The 16,538-nt window shown below is 38.7% G+C and overlaps 1 protein-coding gene across 3 annotated transcripts; it reads right to left on the bottom strand.

The window, feature by feature from the left end:
• Positions 1-1,599: 1,599 nt before the first annotated feature.
• Positions 1,600-15,964, bottom strand: rab27a (RAB27A, member RAS oncogene family). Of its 3 annotated transcripts, XM_030726021.1 has the most exons (7): positions 15,704-15,964; positions 6,165-6,246; positions 5,903-6,071; positions 4,516-4,601; positions 4,284-4,387; positions 3,648-3,771; positions 1,600-2,768 (listed from the first exon to the last, which is right to left on the bottom strand). In XM_030726021.1, exons 3-7 carry the CDS (start codon positions 6,053-6,055, stop codon positions 2,573-2,575), a joined length of 663 nt encoding a protein of 220 aa, XP_030581881.1. In that variant the 5' UTR covers positions 6,056-6,071; positions 6,165-6,246; positions 15,704-15,964; the 3' UTR covers positions 1,600-2,572. The 3 variants fall into 3 exon arrangements, with proteins under 3 accessions (XP_030581881.1, XP_030581880.1, XP_030581888.1); XM_030726020.1 differs by lacking the exon at positions 6,165-6,246 and having other exon boundaries at positions 15,704-15,963; XM_030726028.1 differs by lacking the exons at positions 5,903-6,071; positions 6,165-6,246; positions 15,704-15,964 and adding an exon at positions 5,005-5,108.
• Between the last annotated feature and the right edge of the window lie 574 nt (positions 15,965-16,538).

Genomic DNA, 16,538 nt, shown 5'->3' with positions numbered 1-16,538 from the left:
AAATTCTATTCATGTCCCAACTAAAACATCTCTCAGCCTTTCATACTCGACACAAGACTGACAATTTGTGCCAAACTATTAAATAAAATGTAACTTCAGTGTTTAATGTAAAATATCAGAGGTATAATAAATTGATCTGAAGAATTTTAAATGGATGCCCTGATTGTAAACTAAACTAATAACTGACTGTAAACTAAAGTGCAAGCCCCATGTTATTGCCCCGATTATAATACAACATCCATGCTTCAGTTTTAAACACATTCAGCAACCTACTGTTTGGTTCTAAAAGGTTTACAACCAATAAAGCACTTATATTTTGGGAATTTAGAAATAATGACAGCTCCTTTTGTTATTACATCCAGCACTTCAACACAGAACTCAGACACTCTGGTACTCACACATCACCTGATCAATAAACATTAACCACACACAGTGAAAGCACAGGCCAGAGGGGTGTACCACGAAGCAAGTTCACCATAGCCAGACTTTCTTTGCGTTAGCTGGCTTGATAAAACCTAAAATCCCAGTATCAACTCTTTGAGGCTTTCTGCTTCAGGCTCTGAGCACGCTCACATAAAAAGGGGTTTTTGACACATCATTCACTCTTCTTCTGCGTAAAAATGAACCACCTGAGCAACTCCTCCTTCACTGGAGACATTATCAGAGTAATGAGTGATAGAGATGTAAAAGGCGAGAGTAATACTGCAGAACATCATTAAGAAACAGTGTGATACAGATTCTTGCTGAACAAATGTGTTTTATACTTGCAACCTGTTGAGCTGAATGACAAACTGAATGATTCCAGGCTGTCAGAGGATTTAACACCTATTCACCAGATGAAGACATATTTATACATATTCTGCATCATCTGGTGAATACATGGAATATGCTTCCATGCTGCTTCCAAGTCTGTTTTGCTCTGCTGGAATTCCAGCTACAAGCACACAGATTACAAAATTGATCACTTACATTTGTAGGGGATTTTTCACCAAGAAACTTCGACTCTATTCGCTAAATACTATAATCTATAATCACTTTGATCTGGCAACAATCTAAAGTGATGAGAAAGTCTGTGCGTTCAGATTTGATGCTAACTTTTGAATACAAGTTTTAAAGTTTCAGAGCTGTCACATTACAAATAAACTGCAGCACTGAGAGTGGGCTGAGTGGAAAAATAAAATAAATCAAGCATCTGCAGCATTTTTCTCTTTTGCCATTTAATTTTTTTTTTTTTGTGAAATGATGCATCAAATGTGAGTGTGCTCACAGCCTGAAGGAGAAAGCCTGATTTAACCACCGTTGTGATACTAGTGATCTATGACTGGGGTTTTAGGTTTTTATCAAGCCAGTTAACACCAAGAAAGCCTGGCTATGGTGAACTTGCTTCATAATACACCCCTCCAGAGCAATAAATATTTGTTAAGGTCTTCTGAATTCATGTAAGAGACTTCAGGAATATTATAAATCATGATCTAACTGAAACTGTGGGCAAAATGACAAAAAAAAAAAAAAAAAGACTAGTCGGGTCTGACGTTTGGCTCTGTGGGTGCACAGGAGAGATTCAGGAATGTATTCAAAGCCTTTCTTCAGACAGAAGTGTTATCATTGGGGAAATAGGCTTCTACATTTATTTAAATCAGGAGGTATCAGGGGCCATTTTAGTCATTTTAAGTCTCCAAGTTAGCTCTCAAAAATAATTTGTAATGATAATTTTTTTCCTAAATCATTGACCTAAATCACAGGAAGTCCACACACTGATATTTCAGTTTAAAAAAAAAAAAAAGTCACATGTTAAGATCAAAAAATTCCAAATATGCACAAAGGCTTGATGTATTTTAAAATTTTCTGCATGGCTTTTATGCTGCAGGATAGTTAACCTGAATGATCCCCATTCCTGAGTTTCTGTCCTGTTTTTATTTGCCTCATTTTATTCATTCTAACTACTGAATGCAGCTTTTAGTAATTATAGGAATTAACTGTACATAATAAAGTTTAGATGATTTAGTGAAACAGAGATCCATCATTTTACAGGCAAACAAGCACAAAGATTAAGGAAAGAAAATAAAGAGTGTTAACTGTCCATCTAGTTAACACTGGATGGTCAGTGTGAGCTACATTTTCTTTTGCTGTGGCACCGGTGAGACTACAGCATTCAGCTGAACATTCAGAAGAGCATCAGTAGTACATAACCTAAAGTTCTTAAATGTACATAAATAGCTAATTTATCTCTAAAGCAAGTATATTTATAAAACCGAGACATAGGAGTTTTATAAATATTGAATATATGATCTGGAAATTTAAGCTATTAATCATAAGAAATAAATATCCCAAACTCACAACCAAAATGAATTCATCATTCTAAAGACTCATTAAACAAATTTACATTAAATACCCAAATCCAAAAGGCATTTAAGTCAGTACTGACAAACTGGAAGTAAATCTGTAATACGCTGGTGTCTGGGTTAAATGCCACAAATGACGATCACAGAGAATATAATACACAAATTCCCATCTTGTTATACCTCTTCATGGTTTCCCACCCATACTATGGACACAGATGTTTAAAATAAATCTAACATGCACATCTGCTTCTGTCGGAGCCCTCTGAGATGTCTGGGCTGGAGGGTCCATTAGCTCGGACAGTCCCGTCGGGGATCCAGGACTTGTCCACACATCGCTCCATCCTCTTCATGATAAGATCCAGCAGGACTTCCACAGCCTTGCTCACATTATGCCCGTTTGCAGCACTTGTCTCAAAATACGGGACTCTGCATGGAAACAGGTCTCAGTTAAAAAGAAGGGATCAAAGACTGCAGTTATAATATAGCTCAAACATATTCGGCCGGTTTCCCGTTCATGGATTAAGCATGCTCCTAGACTAAAAAGAAAAAGTCAATGAAGACCACAATAGGAAAAAATATTTAGTCCAGGATTAGACATAATCCCTGTATGGGAAACTGGGCCAACATGTCAGGCGGTGCAATCAAAAAGATATCGTCACCCTCTTAAAATAATGGTCATTTTTTTCAGGTTTTACAGAAAACATGACCATTCTACATTATGCCATTTTAGTCCATTGTCAGGTGGTTGTCTGGCAGATGTGATGGTGTTTGTACATATAAATTAGATGTTACTGTAATGAAATTAAAATGACATGATGCTTTTATAAGGTGTGCAAATGGGTAAATTTAGCCCACTGCTAAGTGGTTGCTAGGCAACATGACAACGTCATAAAATGTAACATAGATAAGAACCTTCAGGGGCCTAAGATGTGTGCCAAGTTTGGGTGCTCAACTCCTGATGGTCTTGGAGGAGTTCACGGGTAAAAGGACAGATTTTGTGTATTACAGTAAAATTCATAAAAATAAATCAACCAGCATAGCTTCAATGGTAGTGATGTTACATACTCAAATGCATTTAAAGCATTTTAAAAACCAAAATAGAACGTCTTTATTTTCAGTAAAGGTGTGTCTAATGGGTCCCGAGCAGGATATTTTTACATGTGTACACAAATATTTGTTTTTCAAGGAGGACCAATTTAGTTCAACACTTTCCTGCCCAAACTTCGGCAAACAAAGCAGCCACTGCCTCCTTGGCAAATGTTTGAGGGAGAGGTTCATGTACAGATGGATCAAAGACAGACGTACCCATACTTCTCAGCAAGTTCACGAGCCTGGTCTTCACTGATTGCTCTCTGGTCCGACAGGTCACATTTGTTGCCACACAGAACGATGTCTGGATTTTCACAGTATGCGTGAATCTGTAGCTGAGCTGAAACAGCCAATCAGAGATTTTTCTTATGCATGCAGTCCTGTTTCCATGAAAATATCTTACCATAGTGACAAACACATTAAGGTGTCATTCGCGTAATAGTTGATACAGCTGAGGTTTGAATAAGATTTGAAGGGAAAGGCTTAATAACTGAAAGATTAAATTTAATTACGCTTACAACCAAACTGCATGAGTCAGACATAATAAGCCTTTGTGCACAGTCAACAAGAAACAGATTATTTCTCCACCAAGGCAGAACCGACGTGGAGGTTTGCCTGTCTGTCAGCAAGATTACTGAAAAGCTGCCCAGATGAATTTCATTAAACCTGATGTAGAGATTGAGTCCGGGCAATATAAGGCCATCTCAGCAGAAGGGCTTCTGCTGAGATGGCCTTTTAATTATCCAGTGACTGCTGCACTTGTATTAATTACACCAGTTGTGAACTGTTCATTTAATCTTCCATTTTCATGACTAAAAATGTGATTTCAGCTCAACACATTGGGACACATACTCATCCAGTGTCTGACGTTGAGGAAACTTTGCTCATTCGTGAGGTCGAACAGGAGGAGGAAACCCATCGCATCTCTGAAGAAAGCAGTTGTCAAACTTCGAAACCTGAAATCAGTCAGAGGAAGAAAAAAGAAAGGAAAAAAAAAAAAAATCACAATGTTAAAAAGACAGTTAAAAACAAGCAAGGAGGTTTGACGGGGTTATAAAAGTGCTTGCAGAAGAACTTTGTCTACCTCTCCTGTCCTGCAGTGTCCCACAACTGCATGTGGATCTTCTGGCCTTTGCCTGATGTGCCATCTGGACCCGTTGACTTGTACAGCTGAGAGAAACAGAAACAAGTCAGATATTTAAGGATACATCCACCCCAACAACCACAGAGGAGCCAAAGGAGGATGACAGGTTTTTCCACTCTGCATAAGTGAGCAGGCGAGAAAGTGTGCTTTATCCCATAAACAAACACAAAATAAAATTATGTTTGACACAAGTTTTAAATCATTAAAATCTAATAAACTTAACCGCCTGTGTGTTTATTTGTTTTATATGGAGCCGCAACAGTTAGCTGATTAATCCATCAACAGAAAACAAACAACTTTCAACTATTTGAAAACTGATTTCTGTTTCCAAGCCAAAAATATTCCCCAATTTTGCATTAATTTAAATAAAGTTTTTATATTTTAAAAAACAGTTACAATAAAAACTTTCAAATCACACATTAGAAATACCTCTACTAAACAGACGACTCCAGCAGGCATCAGGTTTTCTTATTTGAGCGGAACGTCAGCAGCATTAAATTGCGGACAGAGTAAATATGAGATCTGCTCAGCTGTTTGCCAATGGTATGAAGTGTTTATTCTTGAGGAGGGTGCTGCCTGCTGCTCACTGGGATTAGTCATTACTCAGCTTTCTGTTGCAACATTCATCTTTTGTAACAACAGTGGGACTGAATGATGTGGGAATGCGTTTAAGCTCCTGATCAGGCAGCAATAAATGCCGGTAGCACACGCGGAAATGCTACAGCACGAAAATGGAGAGTAAAATCCACACACGTGCTTCTTTCCTCCAACAATATCTTTATTAAGATTTAAAAACATTAACAACAATAAAACAGAAAGAAATGAGAAATTAAAAATAAAATGAAAATGAAACCATTGCTTTTAATGCTATTCATATCTATATGCAAACAACTCTTTATTAAAAAAATTTAAATATAAAGTCAATTCAAAACATAAAGCAAATTCTTGATGGTTTACAGTCACAATTATTCAGAATTACTTTGTTATATTCATATCTTTCACAAAGGTTCAGAAAGGGTGCCCAAATCTTTTAAAATATTTTTTGTTTGCTTTAAGTACTTTAAGTTTTTAAATCCTTTGTCTTAACCAGCATTTAACATTTGAGCTTTTGGTTTTTGAGGGGGGCATTTAAAAAATTTATTTTTGTTCATTTATCCTTATATTTCATTATATTTAAGTCCTTGTGTGGATACAAACCAAATGGAAACAACCTTCTACTGGGATTTCTTTAAGATAATTTCCTCACATCACTCTGATGCCCTCCCAAAATGATTTTATGCCAAACATAGCGAGCCAAGAAGAGCTCAATGAAAGTCCACCGACTCACCACTCGTTTTTCTCTGAAGTCTATTCCAACTGTAGTGATGAACTTGGAGTTAAACTTGTCATCTGTGTACTGGTACAAGAAGCTTGTTTTTCCCACGCCAGAGTCACCGAGAGCTAGAAATTTGATGAGGTAATCATAGTCCCCATCAGACATAGTGAGGCCTTAATTTCTGAAACACAGGAACAAAACAACTCAGTCAGCCAACAATCTTTATCTGTTTTCAAAATGTAAATATTAAGTAGTCCTCATTTCTTTTTTTTACCTCACAAATTAATCAGAGAATGGAGTGAAGTTGTAAAACACAAAGTTCTTGTAAACTTTTAGTCCATGTCTTTTCCAAAGTCCTTAAACAGAAAAGAAAAACTCTAAAATACACGACACCTTTATTATTCAAAGGGAAACACTCGTCATGAACAAACATCCCAGTGACCAAGTGTGTCTGTGTAGTGACACTGGTATTACTCAGTATTTGTTGTAGGTTAAAGTCATAGAAATCAAAAAGGTCATGCTTTTGGACTGACAATGTTCATCCCTGCTGCATTTTGATTTCACACACCAGCAAAAGAGATGAGTTTTCATACACTGTAGAAAATACACTGCTCATAAAATTTAAAGGAACACTTTGAAAACACATTAGATATCAATGGGAAAAAACTCACTATCGATATCTATATGGATACGAACTGGGTAATGTGTTAGCAATGGTAGGATGGAAATGAAAATGATCAACATACAGAAGGCTCAATTTAAAGATGTTCCAAAAATCAAAGTGAAAAAGTGATGCAGCAGGCTAGTCCACTTTGCTAAAATTTCATTGCAACAACTGAATGGTACAATGGATAATGTCCTGGGGGGATTTCCTCCCACATCTGGACCAGGGCATCACTGAGCTCCTGAACAGTCTGAGGTGAAACCTGGCAGCGTCAGATGGACCAAAACATGATGTCTCAGAGGTGTTCTATTGGATTCATGTCAGGTGAGCGTGGGGGCCAGTCAATGGTATTAATTCCTTCATCCTAAAGGAGCTGCCTACATCCTCATGGCTTCTCCAGACCCTTTCACATCTGTCACATGTGCTCAGGGTGAACCTGCTCTCATTGTGAAAAGTACAAGGTGCCAGTGGTGGATCTACCAATTCTGGTATTCTATGGCAAATGTCACAATGCAGTGGGCACAGGGCCTACTAGAGGACGCCGGACCCTCAGACCACCCTCATGAAGTCTGTTTCTAATTGTTTGGTCAGAGACATTCACACCAGTGGGCTGCTGGAGGTTATTTTGTAGGACTCTAGCACTGTTCCTCCCTGCACAAAGGAACAGATACCTGATGGGTTAAAGACCTTCTATGGCCCTGTCCAGCTCTCCTAGAGTAACTACCTGTCTCCTGGAATCTCCCCCATGCTCTTGAAACTGTGCTGGGAGTAGGGCTGGGCGATAAAAAGATAATGATATGTATCGCGATAGACACATAATCAATATCAATAGAAAATGCGCTCGATAGAACATTCGATATTTTTTTTTTTCATTGGAATAAACCAGAGCAAAGATTCCGCTTTAAATGCACCCGCCTGTGAAGCAAGATTGGTTGGTCGGTCCTCTGGTGCCTAGCAACGTATGGAGTGACATGCTAATAGCCAATCATGGAGCAGTATCAAACTTGGTTGCGCCACCTCGTTATCTCGTGCACGCCCTCTTGTTTGTGTAACTTGCTTGAACCGGCCTGGTGTGAGACACGGTGAAAAGTGGAAAGCTCACCGCTGTGGCAGTTCTGATTTTGTCAGTCGGACCGTACTCAGACCAGTGTCGTCTGCATATTGTGCAGGACTGTCGTCCCCGCCAAGCCCGGCAATACGACTAACTTGTTTTACCACCTTAGCCGATCCCTTTGGAGCACAGCCGAGTTCGACAGCAACCAGCATCTGCTGTTGCAAGACCGCAGCAACAGACCACTATGGAAAGGTATTCCACATCAGTGCCTTATGATGAATCATCCAAACGTTATAAAGAAATAACCCAGGCAGTGGCATATCTTATAGCCAAAGACATGCAACCAGTCAATACAGTCGAGATGCCGGGTTACAGAAATCTGCTTCACGCTCTTGACCCTCCTAAAGCACTAAAGCACCTCCTAGCACTAATATATATAAGGATAAGGATGGTTTTTTATTTGAGTGTTTTTCATGGTTGTGTTGCCATTTCTGAGGAAGGTTAAATTTGAAATAAAAATGTTTAAATAATGTTGAAATAAAATGTTTAAATGTAGCATTTTTTTCTCCTAGTCCTTATTTTAAATAGGTTAAAAAAAAAATTCAATAATTATCGATATCGACCGATATGAAGTACTTATATCGTGATACAGTTTTTAGCCATATCGCCCAGCCCTAGCTGGGAGACACAGCAAACCTTCTAGCAATGGCACATATTGCTTCATGCTACCAGTAGTGACACTGACCCTAGACAAATGCAAAGTTAGTGAAAAAAAAAAAAAAGGTCAGAAAAGATGAGGAGGAAAAAAAATGTCAGTGGCCTCCACCTGCAAAACTACTCCTATTTTGGGAATAGTCTCATTGTCCCTCTCGTGCACCTGTTGCTAATTTCATTAACACCAAAGCAGGTGAAACTGACTGACAACCCCCTCTGCTACTTAACTGACCAGATCAATATCCCAGACGCTTAACTGACATGTTGCTATATTCTGATTGAAAAGTGTTTAATTTCTTTGAGCAGTATAGTTCCCAGCAAAAGTATTATTTATTACAGTTTGTTTATTTTAGCTAAAAAAAACAAACAACCCCCCCCCCCCCCCCCCCCCCAAAAAAAAAAAAAAAAAAACTACAATTGCCACACAACCATTTATGTCTTCAGTATGAACCAGAAGGCTACAGGCTGAGTACCAAAGACAGAAAGACAGTCTATTACATAAATCCAGTGGTTAACAAATGTTGGCAAATGTAAGGCAAGTCCAGGTGTGCCATGGAATTTTTTGGCAACCACACATTTTTAATGAAATACAAAACCATAGGACAGTTGTGCAACATACATAGTGTTAATTTACTTTATAAACTAGCCTTTTTTTTTTTTTTTAAAGGTACTCTATATTAGACCAATAAAAAAAATAATAGCAGGGTACTTTCACACCCCAAAATGAACCACACCAGAGACAACTTGTTGTTTGGACCAAGATTTAACTGACTTTCATTGGACTTGAAGTTGTTACAGGTTAGCTGACAAATCGCCCTGTATCTGTACAGGGGCTCCTCCCAGTTTTACCCAAATTTGAGATTAGCCACCTTGAATCTGTACATAACATTTCCTGTTCCCACTAGGTAGAGCTGCAACTAAGATTCAATAATGTCATATGGATATGTTCAGGGATGGACCCTCATCCTACTGGAGAAGTTTGGGCTAGTTTGGATAATGTATGTGATAGACAGCCAATTAAAATTTCATGGCAGTTCCCTCCCCTAAACCACACTGAGTAAAAGGACAGGAAGAAAAAAAAAATATTGCACCCTAACTGAAAACTATGAAAATAAATGCTGGAACACATCTATTAGTGTGAGTTTTCTGATGTAAACTAGATTGAAGCACAAAAATCCAGGTAGGGCAACATATGCATATTTAGAAGCGTGCCTGCCAGACTGTAAACCCTTGCTTGAATTAACATGTTAACCACTGAGCTACTGTACTAAACATGAACGTGGCACCACAGATGCCAACCTCAGCATGTAACCACACCTCAACATTACACTGACTACATTATAAAAGGCGCATCCTTTAATAACACAGCATGAAATCTTACACCTTTTTCTGCTGTGTAATTCTTTGCTGGTCTATAGAACTAATCAACTTTGTTTTTTAGGAACATTTGTTTATAATCCAAAAGAACCAGTGAAACTTATTTTATTATTAAATACCACTTTAGATACTGGAGCATGGTTAATATTAAGACTTTATTCCACATATTCAAACTATCAGAAGGCTCATATTCTGTTTAAATTAACCTACAGTTAATGCTGGCAGGAGAAATGCATTCCTTCTTTTAGGCTGAAGTGCCTTCCAGGCGTAGATTTGTACAGGCGATGGCACTGTGGGCTAATGTGTGCGAAGTGAGAGCGGTTTCATTTTGCTGACACAGTGACAGGAAGCATTTTAAATTCCTTTCCAGCCAAAGACGCACACTAATACAGACTCTGGTTTATCTCCTCTTAGTAACCCCTACAGTTTGAATATAGCTACAAATTCTCTCAGCTAATTATTAATTATTGTTCTACATATTTGGGATAAATGTTGAATTTTTTTTTTTTTTTTGATTAAGGAGTAACACATCCTTACACTAACTCTGAGGAAATAAGAAGCACAGTGTGTTGCAACTGCTAGATGTAAAATTTTCATTAGTAAAGGTCAAATGGGTCCAGTCAAAACAGTTAAAAGCCAGCGTGGATTTATCATATGACCACTGATCAGAAAAGCATTCAGACAAGTCTTACATTCTTTCACTGTATCCCCCACTGAACCCTTCATCTAGGACTATAATAAGCAGCTTAAGATTATGTGCAAAATCAAGATCATGATAAACACCCTGAGATGGATATGGGAAATGGCTGCTTCAAGCACAGATGTGGCCATAAACGGTGAGCAAAGAGCGCTAAATCGGACAACAGTGATGTTCCTGCTCCTGGGTCTGTTTTGACTCAGGCAGGTTAAAATGTCTAAATGAGGTTTTATTAATAACTTTAAAAGCCATCAGGACTCCTGGAAAAAACGTAGGTTGTAGCAGTTGCCAGCAACATTATACAAATCTCAAAAGAAACTACTTTTATTCTATATTTCAAATAAAGGGTATCTGTTATTATTATATAATTGAAATGCAATCCTCATATATATGTTTATACACAAACTTACAAATAAGCATGTAAAGTTTAATAGTAATATCTATTAGAGTGGACCTATTATGCCATATTTTTTGGACCTAGCTTTGAGCAGTTCAAAATCACCCTTATTTATCTTATACAGGACCTTGGTGCACCCCCTCACTGCCTTCCATTTTAAGGCTCTTTAAGTCAGAGCTTTTATAGAAGTAAAGATTCAAGTGTTCTGGCTCATAGAGATTGCTTGGCCAAAGTTTTTAATAATGAAGTCAGTATATGCATATTTAATATGAGAATCCACTATTGTACTAGGACATAAGTGATGAAAATAATGAACAGCACAACAGTCAATTTGAAACCTCTGTCCTTTAAGCAGTGCTCTTTGTGCCTTACAGATTTAGATTCTTCACCACAGAGATCGACAAGATTTATCAGATAGTGCCACACTGAGAACCACTCATAAGCTCAAACAATCTGACAGCTGGGACAAACTTCACAACAAAATAAAGAAAGAAGACAGAACCTTTTTTGTAAACTAAATTCAACCAACATGAATGTGATGGTAGAAAGTCTGTGTGGAAAAATCCAGTGAAAAAAAACTCCAACTAGACTACGAGACTAGACTAAGCCTACAGTAAAGTCTGGAGTTGAGACTGTTTTTGCCCAGTAGAAAACTTTCAGTGTGACCCTGCCAGAGCCCTGACCTAAATCCTGCTGCTGGCTTATGAGATGCCAAGGAGAAAAAAAAAAAGAAAAAGAGTGTCAATGGTTTGGTGTGAAGGAACTAAAAGCTTAGCAGGTTGAAACATGCAGATGAGTCTCTGGTTAAATCCAAGCACAGACGTTGCCAGGCAGTTATAAACTAAAGGAGGGTAAACCTCACACTTTCAATGCTACTACTGTGAGGTTTAGTGAATCTACTCCTGGGGGCTAACTGCAACTCCATTTCCAAAAAAGCTGGAATGCTGTCAAGATTTTAGAATCATTTAAACCAGTTAACTGATTAAACAACACCATCAAAGCTGAAACTGGTGTAGTCATTTACATTTTTTCAGGGGAAACAGGTTTCAACAAAGTTTGGACAGGGGCAACAAAAGACTGAGAAATGACTGAATTTACAGGCTGGGTGGGGTTTGCTCTGTGAAAACCTGCTTGGATAAGTAGTTCAGAAAATGTGCAATGTAAAATTGAAAAAAATCTTCCACAAAATTCTCAAATTTAAAAAAAAAAAAAAAAAAAAAAAAAAAAATTTATATTTATATATATATATATATATATATATATATATATATATATATATATATATATGCAAAGACAAAACAGAAAAGGAAAATAAAAGGAAATAACGCCAGCTTTTCTGGCCTCAAGCTCATTTAAGATGGACTGAGACAAAGCGGAAAACTGTCCTATAGTCTGATCAATGAAATTTTCTGAAAGCGGTTAGGGACCATGCGGCCTATTTCCAAAATCTGTGATGTTATGGAGGGCATCAGAGAACATGCCAAGGGTAACTCGCCCACCTTTGAAAGCCAAACGATATACAGTGATCCCTCACCTATTGTGGGGAGTTACATTCCGGAGACCCCCGCGATAGGAAAATCTGCGAAGTAGCAGCATTATATTTATTTTTTAAGGCTTTATAAACCCTTCCCACACGCCTATAAACCTTTTCCAGTAGCTTACTACAACTTGAATGAAGATGATGAATTATGTAGCTGTGCAGTACTGATAGTGATGAAGATGATGACGATGAGATGAATGCACAGTACTGCACAGCCAAGAAGAGCATTACAGCCCTTCTGAAAGCACCACTTCATCAGGTGGTGCAGTATCTTCGCCCTTGGCTGTAACTTCTATTTCCGCTAAAGGTGTTCTCGTTGTCTGAGGGATGAACATAGTTATGGGGTGTTATATAAATACCTATATACCGCAAACTCTGTGATATAGCAAAAACTCCGCAATACAGAATTAAGAGTTTTGTTTTGTTTTTTTAAAACAATACAGTGAAGCCACAATATGTGAACCACGATATAGCGAAAGACAACTGTATATAGATTCTGGAACGTGACATCTTTTTCCAGTAAAACAATAGCAAACTACATATTTCAACAGCACAACTCTGTGGCAAGAGCCCAGATACTAAATTGGCTTGCCTGCAGTCCAGACTGGCCACCCAATGGTGCATTGAGAAACAAAAAACATGGCTAAAAACTGTTAGGCAACTGCTGAATTACGCAAGAATGTGAAAATATTTCACTCTCAAAACTTATCAGTTTCCAAATGCTTAGGGAGTGCGGTTTAAAAAATAATAAAAATAAAAAAAAAATCTATGGTATGCTTAAAAACTGATGTAAAAGCTTGAGCCAATATATGAAATGTGCTTCAGTAAAAACAGGTCGCAGAAGTGACAGAGTCAAACAAAACCACTGCCGGAGTGAAGATTGTGTCAGCAAATTTCTGCAGACTATTATCAGGCTAATCAGAGACGTTCTTATTACGTCTCATTTAAATAATAAAAAAAAGTACAACATCAAGTTAACAAGCAGAAAGAAAGAAAATGAATTACACAAAGAAGGTGATGCACAGCTCTAAAATGTACGGCTGGAGGTAAACTGAACATAGTCACACTGCAATTTTCAGACCTAGCATAGCTGTGAAAAGGAAGCAAGCTCTGATGGCACAGTATGATCTTCACTTGTGTTAGGCAAGAAAACACAGAGCAGTGAACACACAAAAAATGAGGAGGAAGAAGAAGTAGGCCTTGTCCTTGTTACTGCTTTACAGACTGCAAATCTTTCATAATCAATAACAACCCCACAGGTCCTCATCCTCCTCTACTGGATCTACACCACTCCAAGAGAAGCACATGACATGCTGGTTTCATGTGAGAGATGTGGTAAAGAGCTACACTCAAGACATCTTTACTCTCAGTATAAGAATCTAAATCCTCAGTGTGAAAATGCTGCCAGTGACTCACAGGTCCACCAACCACTATCTTAATAACTTGCATGTCTTTGGACTGTGGGAGGAAGCCAGGCTACCAGGAGAAAACCCACACAGATATGAGGAGAACATGCAAACTTCTCACAGAATGGCCTCAGCCGGCCAGAGGACTAGAATCAGGAACCTTCTTGCTGTGAGGCAACCGTGCTAACCACTGTACCGCCTAAAATAAGAACTAAGGGGAATGTTGCGGTTCATGGTCAGCTGCAGACACCACAAGAGTAGCAATTCATGTTATACTTGTATAATGTCTAGATGATACTTTCAGCTGCTCCCTTATTTCCTAAAGGGGTAACCACAGCAGACTGCTCCATGTATTTGATGCCCTGTCCTGATGCAACCCTCCCATTTATCTCGACCTCGGCCTTTATTTCAGCCCCATGAGGCTGGATTTTGTCTTGAACCAGGAGCTTTTGCATGTAACACAAATGCGTTTACTACACCAGGGCTCTTCAACTCCAGGCCTCGAGAGCCCCTGTCCTGCAGGTTTTAGATGTGTCCGTGATCCAACACACCTAAATCAAATGGCTGAATTACCTCCTCAGTATACAGTAAAGTTCTCCAGAGTCCTGCTAATGACTTCTATATTTGACTCAGGTGTGTTGAAGCAGAGACACATCTAAAACCTGCAGGACAGGGGCTCTTGAGGCCTAGAGTTGAAAAGCCCTGTACTACACCATGGAGCCACTATCTAATGTTGGGTATTCAACTCCAGGCCTCGAAGGCTGGTGTCCTGCAGGTTTAAGATGTCTCTGCTTCAACACACCTGAGTCACTTAGAAACCCAAACTGCAGTAATTAGACTGTATCTTGGCAGTTAATACATTTTCAGACCAGATTTGACAGAGTCACAAAATTTCAACTTCATAATTTGAAATGAAAGTACTTTTTTCAGTTTCAGTTGATTTTCTCAGATGTTTGAGTTATTCAGCTGAAATTCTGAGATACCCAACTCAAAACTTTAACTTATGGATGGCAAAAATAAATGTTTGTCCAGTGGTGTCTAGAACAAGATATTAAACTCTTAAAGAAGTTTTCCAGCATAAGTCAAGTTTAAATAAAACTGGAGATCCAGAAATACTTAGGGCTGTACCTTGGTATGTGCGGGCATGGATTTCTGTTAAGCTGCCACCCATGCAAACAAAAAAACCCAGCTTTAATCATTTGTCAAGGCTAAACTGGAACACCCACCCTGGGCAGCTGTCCAAAACAGAAGCAGGCAGATCCTTGGGAAAATCCGGATATGCAAGTACCATAAACTTCAAATGTAATAGTCAAGAAAAACAAAAGGTCGCTGCAGAAGTGATGTAAATGAATGTTTATGGTGGTCATGCATCAACTATCTAGTCATTAAAATACCTTGTGAGGACTTAGCAGCAGCAGGCAGTGAGAGGCGCATAAAACTCAATCCCATGCTCCAATCGGTTAACCGAAACGAGCATTTAAAATCTAATAATCCACAGCTGGTCCTCATGTGGCTGTCAGTGGTGGTCAGGTGACTTATTAGCCAAGAAATAATAAAGTTTTTTTTTTTTTTAAATACAGATCCTGCCAAGAAAGCTGAACTGCATGCCAGCTTCCTCTGTCAAACAAACTGCTGCCAACATTATCGACTCAAGCATGCCTGAGAAGAAGTGTGATAAGAGCTGGAGAAAGCCAGTGTTTCTCACGTAGAAACATCTGTCCCAATTATCGAGCAAGTGTGGAGAAAAACTAAGAGAGCTCTCTTTGAGGATAAACTAAAGCAGGTGTGGAAATGTTTCCCCGCGCCAGCGCTCCTTTTGTATGAGACTGTGCCACTTTGACCAGCAGCAAGCAGGCAGGCAGTCCCAAAGCAAAATAATGGAGCGAGTTAAAAGTTTTTGTGCTAACTCCTGACAGATGCTACAGGCTGGTTTCTTCGACAGACATTTCCTGGAGTATACTCACCCGCCGCGGGGCGTTGCTGCTGCGCGTTAAGTCTTGGTCTTTAAAACAAATACAGTCGCTGAAAAAAGTGACCGCTGAAGAGTTTAGGAAAAGTTAAAAAATTAGAGTTTTAACTTCGTCCGTCGCCACTGGCCCTTTAGTCGACATGAGAGCAGCCTCATCAGCAGTGAGCAGCCGCGGTAAGTGTCCGTGTGGTCGTGGTGCTGCTGGGGAACAGCTCCTCCTCACGGCTAACGTCAGCTAACTGAAGGAAACGGCCGTTACAACACAGCGACGGAACGGCTACAGGCGGCACACCGCGCTGTTTCCGCTCACAAAATACCGTTTTTTTCCCTAATAAATACATCGGACAGACACAACCAATAACTACGCTTTACAATATATATTTTGTAAAGTAGGGAGCACAGCTCAGGGGCCCCAACAACTGATGTGCCGACATTACTTTGCACTGTTATGCCAAAAAATAATCGTCTGCCATAAAGTGATTTGATAAATAAAGAATATATCAAAGTCACTTTGCCAAAAAGTGATTTCATCTTCTACTTTGTGACAGAAACGTTGTTTCTCGCTCAAAACGACTTGATATAATTCACGAGAGATATTTTTGACACATTTCACAGATTATAAGGCCAACAAGTCATTTACAACAGTTTAAATACAGGCAGTCGTTGTTTTTGTCAAGGGTTTGTAGTTCACTTTGCATTATTGTGAGTAGTGAGTAGTTTAATTTAAAATAGAAAAACACAATGAATTATCAACAGTAACTGTTTTTACCTGAGTACCAAATTGCATCGCGAAAAAAATCATTGAGATATGAATTGTAAAAATTCGTTTG

This window comes from Archocentrus centrarchus, chromosome 3, assembly GCF_007364275.1.
Source record: "Archocentrus centrarchus isolate MPI-CPG fArcCen1 chromosome 3, fArcCen1, whole genome shotgun sequence".
NCBI classification, from domain to species: domain Eukaryota; kingdom Metazoa; phylum Chordata; class Actinopteri; order Cichliformes; family Cichlidae; genus Archocentrus; species Archocentrus centrarchus.
The sequence above is the reverse complement of the archived record's forward strand: the minus strand, read 5'-3'. Positions and strand labels throughout refer to the sequence as shown.